At 51.1% G+C, this 7,755-nt stretch overlaps 1 protein-coding gene across 1 annotated transcript in view; it reads right to left on the bottom strand.

Annotated features, from left to right (window-relative positions):
* Positions 1-2,020: 2,020 nt before the first annotated feature.
* LOC113978557 (5-hydroxytryptamine receptor 7-like) overlaps positions 2,021-7,755 on the bottom strand; it is a 9,346-nt gene continuing 3,611 nt past the window's right edge. The window contains exon 3 of the mRNA XM_027705586.1: positions 2,021-2,986. Within this exon, the coding sequence (XP_027561387.1) occupies positions 2,215-2,986 (772 nt within the window). The 3' untranslated portion in view covers positions 2,021-2,214. The remainder of the gene's footprint in view (positions 2,987-7,755) is intronic.

The following is a 7,755-nucleotide window of genomic DNA, read 5'->3' as shown; positions in this document are numbered from 1 at the left end:
TGCTGGTGGGACTGGGTGTTGTGCTGCTCCTGGACAGGGACAGCAGCCTCTGAGCAGCAGGGAAAAGGGACTGAGCGTAGCTGCTGTGCCTTCAGCAAACAGCCTGGTCCAGGAAAACCCAACCCGACACACAACCATAGGTAACAAAACATGGGAGAAAGATGGGTAGAAAGCTGTGAAAACCCTTAGCAAAATCACTCACTCCTCTTCAAAGAGCTCCTGCCTGGAATAGCAGGTGAAGCAGGGCTCCAGCTACACCCTTAGGATCACTCCTGATTAATCTCCTTCAAATCTCTTTGCTGTCTGGTCTTTAAGTATCTCCCACTGGAGACCCACACAACAGCTACAACCTCCCCTGCTCCTCCCACGTGCAATTCTGACTCTCTCTGTGAGGACAGGAGTCTGGAGAATATCTGGACATGTTGCAGTCCCTGTGTCCAACCTCCCTGCTGTGAATTACCAGTCTAAACTGGAGATCTTTCTAGAAAAAGCAAGTGTAAAATGAGACAGGATGGAAGTGGCTGGTGAAAAGAGGAGAAGTGAGAGCACAGAAGTTAAACCAGCACTCAGCCAAGACATCCAACACCCAACTTAGATATGGATTAAGGCATCACACTTGTATTTTTGCCAGAGATGGGACTCCCACCACTCACACACTCTTGCTTGATAAAGAAAATCTGGACGGAGGGGAGGTCTAGAAACAACTTTCCCTCAGCCTCTGAACAGTCTGGCTTTGACAAGAAAACCCAGGACAGGAGACATTCAACAACTGGAGCACAAATCATCTCCCCTGGAAGCGTCCAAGGCCAGGTTGGACGGGGCTTGGAGCAACTTGGGGTAGTGGAAGGTGTCCCTGCCCATGGCAGGAGGTGGAACAAGATGGTCTTTGAGGTCCCTCTGAACCCAAACCATTCCATGATTCCATGATTCAATGATCATCTACAAACAGGCAAAGGTTTGTGGGGCTGCCAGGTTGACACAACAAGGTTGATCACGAGCAAAGAGGATCTGCAGGAAGACAAGTCCCATCACCACATAAAAATAAAGAAAGGCTTTAAAGTCAAAGAGACCAAAGGGTCTACACCAAAATAAAGAAACCAGACTTTTTCTTTGGTTTTTTGTTTTTTTTTTTTTTTAGAAAAAGATACATCATCCAGTGTATTTTTTTCAAGCTTGCTGGACATCATACTGAAGCACTGTAAAGCTGTCAGAGAAATCATATGGTTTTGTCTGTTGTCAACCAAAGCGTGCTTTTATGGAGTCAATTAGCCACAAATGATGAGCACACATCACTTGGCTGAGAATGAATTACAGTCCAACCCAATAAACACGAGTGTCTTTGCTCACCAGTCATTGCCCCGACGAGGAGGCCACCGGACTTTCCTGTCCAACCATGAGGGAAGCTCCGTGTCCGTTGGCGTTGGATTCTGCAGGAGTGTCTCCTTCAAGTGCTGCAGTGCTACAGTGTGAGGGGAAACGGGGTCATTGGTGTTACTGCTCTGACGTGCAAACCTGGGCATGAGCTCAGGGTGTGAAATGCAATTACATCCGTGGGAAGAGTCCGTATAAGCTGGGATGGCATGAGAGTTTGGATCTACAACGGAGCTGCTGTCGTGTTCCATAGAGAAGTGCAGCCAATGTCATCTTTACATAGTGTATTGTGTGCCCTCCACAGACCTTGGAGCCCTTTGTGAAGGTGGAGAGCCACAGTCTTATCAAGTTTTTAGGGTGTTTTTTATGTTTGGTCGGCTGGGAGGGTTTCTTTTCCTTGTTTTTTCTTTTTTTTTAAATAACAGATGGGGAAACTGAGGCACAGAGAGGTGGTTTGAGTTGCCCACAGTTGGTAGACCTTGAACCCCCTCCCCCCAGTCTTGCTCACGGCTTTTCAGCCCCCACCTTGGACACGGTGAGAAGGAAGGGCTGTTCCCAAGGGGAGTTCCCTCCACTTGTTTCCGAGGGGAGTTCCCTCCACTTGTTCCCGAGGGGAATTCCCTCCACTTATTCCCGAGGGGAATTCCCTCCACTTGTTCCCGAGGGGAGGAGAAGCCGCGGCTCCTCACAGGGTGAGGGGAAGGGGTGCAGTGATGTCTGGCAGGGGGGGAAACAATGGCACAAATGGTTTCTGCCAGCCCCAGGAGGGCGGGAGAAGCAAGGAAACCTGAAATGGGAGAGGCAGGAGCTGGTCGGTCAGGCACTGGGAGAGAGGACGTGGCTCTACAGGATGCACTCGTGCCTCTCTGTGGCTTTCAGGGCCTCGTGCATGCTGGCGGCCGAGAGCCTCCTGTTGATGTTCCTGTACCTGCACCTCAGGAGGTTCCAGAAAGTAGTCCTCAAGTCCCTGTTGAAGAAGGCGTAGATGAGGGGGTTGATGAGGGAGTTGGTGTACCCCAGCCAGAGCAGAGTCCTCTCCAGCCGCAGCGGGATGCAGCTGCAGCGCACGCCGCAGATGAACGGCCGGGCCGTGGACATCAGGAAGAAGGGCAGCCAGCAGAACGTGAAGGCCCCCACGATAATCCCGAGGGTCCTGGCCGCCTTCTGCTCCCGCTTGAAGATGGAGATGTTCTTCCTGTCCTGCCGGAGCAGCTTGGAGAGCGTGGCGCACTCCTCGGCCGCCTTGGTCCGCCGGGAGCTGTGGTGGCCCCGGCTGGAGGCCTCCAGGCAGTAGACTCCCTCCTCCTCGTAGTGCTTGGGGAAGTTCATGAAGCGGTGCTTCTCGGCGCTCACCTTGGCCGCCTTGTAGATGCGGCTGTACATGACGAGCATCACGGCCATGGGGATGTAGAAGGCCACCCCCGTGGAGTACACGGTGTAGCCGAAGTCCTGGCTGATGAGGCACACCCTCTCCACCGTGACGTTCTGGGCCCAGCCGAAGAGGGGAGGGAGGGTGATGGAGGCAGACAGCAGCCAAACGATGAAGACCATCTTGGCCATGAGCTTCCCGTTCTGCCTCACCGGGTACGTCAGCGGGCGGGTGATGCCCAGGTACCTGGACGGGAGAGGAGTTGCAGAGAGTTAGGAGGGATGCGAGGTGTGTGTGCAGCTGAGTGGGTTTCATTCCTAGTCAGCTGTTAATCACGGAATCAACCAGGCTGGGAAAGACCTCTGAGATCAGCGAGTCCAACCTACGACCCAACCCCACCTTGTCACCCAGACCGTGGCACTGGTGCCACGTCCAGTCTCTTCTTCTACAACTACCTGAAAGGAGGTTGTAGCCAGGTGGGGGCTGGTCTCTTTTCCCAGGCAACTGTCAACAAGACAAGAGGGCATGGCCTCAAGTTGTGCCAAGGGAGGTTTAGGTTGGATATTAGAAAGAATTTCTTTCCAGAGAGGGTGATCAGCCATTGGAATGGGCTGCCCAGGGAGGGGGTGGATTCTCCGTCCCTGGAGATTTTTAAAAAGAGACTGGATGTGGCATCAGTGCCATGGGCTGGGAACCACGGCGGGGTTGGATCAAGGGTTGGACTTGGTGATCTCGGAGGTCCCTTCCAACCCAGCTGATTCTATGATTCTATGATTCTGTGATTCTTAAACACCTCTGGGGACGGTGACTCCACCACCTCCCTGGGCAGCCCATTCCAATGCCCAATCACTTTTAAAGAACTTCTTCCTAATGCCTAATGAGAATTTTGGCCCTCAGAGGGGACAAGAAATTAATTCACCAAATGAAAATGTTCGCTTACCTAAACACCCCAATTGAACCGTTCCCCACCACTTCCTTGCAGCCACACCATGCGCAGAATCATGGAATCACAGGATGGTTTGGGTTGGAAGGGGCGTTAAAGCCCATCCAGCTCCACCCCATGCCATGGACAGGGACACCTTCCACTAGCCCAGGTTGCTCCAAGCCCCGTCCAACCTGGCCTTGAGCACTTCCAGGGATGGGGAATCCATGACACGAGGTGTCGTTAAACTGCTGAGCGCAGTTCAAACTCCACATGGTTTCCTGGGGAATGTAATGCTCAAAAAAGCTTAGTTTAGGGGAATAAAAATGCTTTAAAAAGCTTATTTTCCCACCAGAACCGTTCTGTAGAGAGGATATTCAACAAATTCTGGCCATGGCATGTAACTCACTCCAAACTGGTGCCCTTCCCAGGGGCAACATCACCCACTCCAGGAGTGGGGTGGGTAATGCACCAGGATAAAACAGGAGTGACTCCAGATGAAATGAGTAGACTCATAGCAGTGTTTAGTGGGAAGTGGGAAGTGTCACAACACCCTGCTCTTGTATCTCCAGACAACTTGGGAACTCCAGAAAGAAATACAACCTGCAGCTGAGATGGCCCTGAGGAGATCAAGGAGTGATCTTGCCTTTGGGAAGACTTGAGGATGGGCCTGGATGAGCACTGCAAGCAAAACTAGAGATGGGGTGATGGGCTGTTCTGGGGTCAGTTTTGGGGCTCTTACAACAAGACGTTGAGGGGCTGGAGCATGACCAGGGAAGGGAACAGAGCTGAGGAAGGGTCTGGAGCACCAGGAGCAGCTGAGGGAGCTGGGAAGGCTCAGCCTGGAGAAAAGGAGCTCCTGGTTAAGCTACAGGGTGTAAATTTGAACCATCCCCACTCTTGATTGAGGGGGTTTGTGTGACTGAGAAGTTGCGTCAACTGTTGGTTGGCAAATTCCAGTTGTAATCCAATAAATCAGCAGGGAGTTGGCCACTGTCAGCCAATGCTCCCCCTGGAAAATTATCTCCCTGCTACTAAGTTCCAATCAGTCCAGCAAAAACCTTGAGCTGCTCATACGGATTTCTTTCATGTCACAGCCTTTTTGATTTAAATCTCCTGCTGTCAGGCATTCGTAGGTATTTTTAGGCAGGGTCATATCACCTCTTAATTTTTCTTGGATAAACAGTGTCAGTCCAGAGGGGCAGTGGGAACAGCAGCTCTGTGGACACTTTTTGCTGAGAGCTGTTCAAGGGAAAGAACAGGCTTTTCTGCCAAAAAAAGAACCTTTCTGCAGAGAATTTTACCTCTGTTGTATCATTTTTTTTTCTGACAGTCAGTCTCATTGTAGGTGTTAGGAGATTTTCTCTTCTCTGATTATTTCCCTTTTCCAGATCCTCCCCCAAGATTAGGGGATGGAAATAAAATATAAAAAAAAATCTAATTTCTCCTCCCTTCCTGACTGCTAAATCAATTCAGAGCCCAAAGTATTCTCCTCTGACTCCCTGATAAAATGAATTTGAATTCATTCACTGACTGAATTATTCTTTTCCTGGTTTCCTCTGTATATTTTGGAGCCAATCTTAGTTACAAAAACCAACCAAAACGCTCCATGACCATCTGTGTTCACGGAATCACAGAATGGTTTGGGTTGGAAGGGACCTTAAAGACCATCCCATTCCATGAGATGGGGCATTCCAAAAGCCAGGGGCAGGGACACCTTCCACTAGCCCAGTTTGCTCCACCCTGGCCTCGAACAATTCCAGGGATGGGGCAGCCACAGCTTCCCTGTGCAACCTGTTCCCTCCTGATCCGCGGAGAGGAGACTTGGATGTTCCCTAGGCTGGGAGAAAACCCTGCCCTGCTGCTGCAATTCCAAAATTACCACCCAAACCCCACTCCTCTGCACATCCAAGCCGAGAACTTTGCAGACTAATAAGCGCTGCGTCGTGTGACATCCTTTATTATGCTGTAGCCGGGTTTCTTTGGAAGCCGATCCGCCCGGGATTTGCTGGAACTTCAAGGAATTTACACTCCAGCCGAGCAAAACGAGCGGTGACAGGATTTAAAGAGCAGGCAGAGCTGACACGTTTCATCTGCGGGCGCCTCGTGCCGGCGCTGCCGGAGGAAACGGGGCCGTTTTGAGGTCTTTGCTTTTAATTTCGATGAGAGCGGGAAGAAGAACCGCAAAATAGGCCGGTGTCTGCGGCAGGGAGGGAGCCGAGGTGGCTTTGACACGCAGCGAAACTCAAGCTGAACTCGCTCCCTTTGAATTTCCTTCTTTTTTTGGGGGGGGTGTGTGTCCTGCTGCCGATCAAGTTTAGCGGCAATCGGGTAACAAAAGCCAATTCCCAGAGCAGCGATTTAGGGGATTTGCAGGAATTCCGCCCCCCTCTTTCCCCCACCCCCTCCCCTGCCGTGCTGAGCTGATTGTGCAGCCACTCATTCCCTGGGCAATAAACTTCTTCCACATCCTCGTTCCTTGGGATGCTCGGGCAGTCCGAGCCCTGGGTGTGGGGTGGGAGTCCTGCCCCCTCCTGGGCTCCACCAGCAGCTCCATGGATGAGCCAGTCCAGTGAGTTTATTCTACACCCAACGGGAATCATGGAATGGTTTGGGTTGGAAGGGACCTTAAAGATCCTCTGATTCCACCCCCTGCCACAGGCAGGGACACCTTCCACTAGCCCAGGTTGCTCCAAGTCCCGTCCAACCCGGCCTTGGACACTTCCAGGGATCCAGGGGCAGCCACAGCTTCTCTGGGCAACCTGTGCTAGTGTATCACAACCCTCACAGCCAGGAATTCCTTCCCAAAATCCCATCCCATCCTGCCCTCTGGTAGTGGGAAGCCACTGTACCCCTGTCTCCATCCTGCAGCTGGTGAACTGGGAAAGGATGAGCCTCCACTCACACGGGTTGAGTGAGGACAAACGAGCCCAGAATTAGGGTTCCCTTGGCCACACTGTTTTACCACAATTCCATGGCTCCCCTACAGCCAAATTTAAGCTCCTTCCCTGATTTCCAGGCTGATGACACCCCTGCCCCATCCTGCTGAAGGAGAGGAGGATGCAAAAGGCAGCTGGAGGCTGCAGCTCCCTGTGGCTTCATCTGCCCCTGCCCTAAGTCAGGGTTGGTGGGAGCATCCCAGGGATCCATCCCAGACCCAGTGCAGGGATTTACTCAACCTGGGACACATTCAGATGGAAGACACGGGAAAGGCAATCCAGCAGAACGCTGTGCAGGTTTCATCCCACTGACTTTCGGGAGGCATCTCCTTTATCTGAGGATGATCCCAATTTGGAGTATATAATCTGATTTTGGGTGGAAAATACTTGCCAGGGAGATGGGAGAGCCCCAGCAGGGCTGCCTGGGAAATGGATGGAGGCTCTTTTCTCCACCAGGAAAACCAGAAGTGATATGTGGGGTCTGGGGAGCTCCTTTTGTCGGCTGCTTGGCATTTTTATGGAGAGTTTTATCAAAAGCTGAGCAGCCAAAAGAGGGTGGGTTTTTTTTGTCGTTGTTTTGTTTTTGGTTTGTGACATTAAAGAATCTGTAACACTGGCAGGCTTTTACATAAGAAAAATGTAAGGGAAAGATGGATGTTTCCAGCATTTTTCTTTTTTGATTTCAAAGGAAATCAATCAAATCTCACTCCAGACAAGATTGGTTCTCCCAGCTTCAATGAAAAGGCTTTTAGGAAGAGCTCTGCATTAATAATCAATAATAGCAGCCTACATTTTAATAGTACTCATCATCTTGGGCAAACCAAGTCTCTTTTCTCTCTAAGCTAAGCAAAATATGAGGACACTTCAGCCATCAATAAAAACACAACCTCCTCTTTGGCAGGAGCTGCCTGACAGTGCTGACCAAGTTGGCTTTCAGGGCAGAACTAGGGGAAATATTTGTATTTCCCAGAAGCACCAGTGCTCTTCTTCCTTGCAGGGCAGGAGGGACAGGGGGAGATTTAGATTAATTGAGGTAACAACCATTTAATCTCCCTTGGGTTTTCAGGGTCTCTGCAAACTCAGCTGTCCTGGTGCTGCAGCTTTGTGGCTGTACCAGCATAGAAACAGAGATGGGTTTTTGGGGATGTTTCCAT

This window comes from Neopelma chrysocephalum, unplaced genomic scaffold (assembly GCF_003984885.1).
Source record: "Neopelma chrysocephalum unplaced genomic scaffold, ASM398488v2 Primary Assembly neopelma1_345, whole genome shotgun sequence".
Classification (NCBI taxonomy): domain Eukaryota; kingdom Metazoa; phylum Chordata; class Aves; order Passeriformes; family Pipridae; genus Neopelma; species Neopelma chrysocephalum.
Note: the sequence above shows the minus strand (reverse complement) of the source record. Positions and strands in the feature narration are given on the sequence as shown.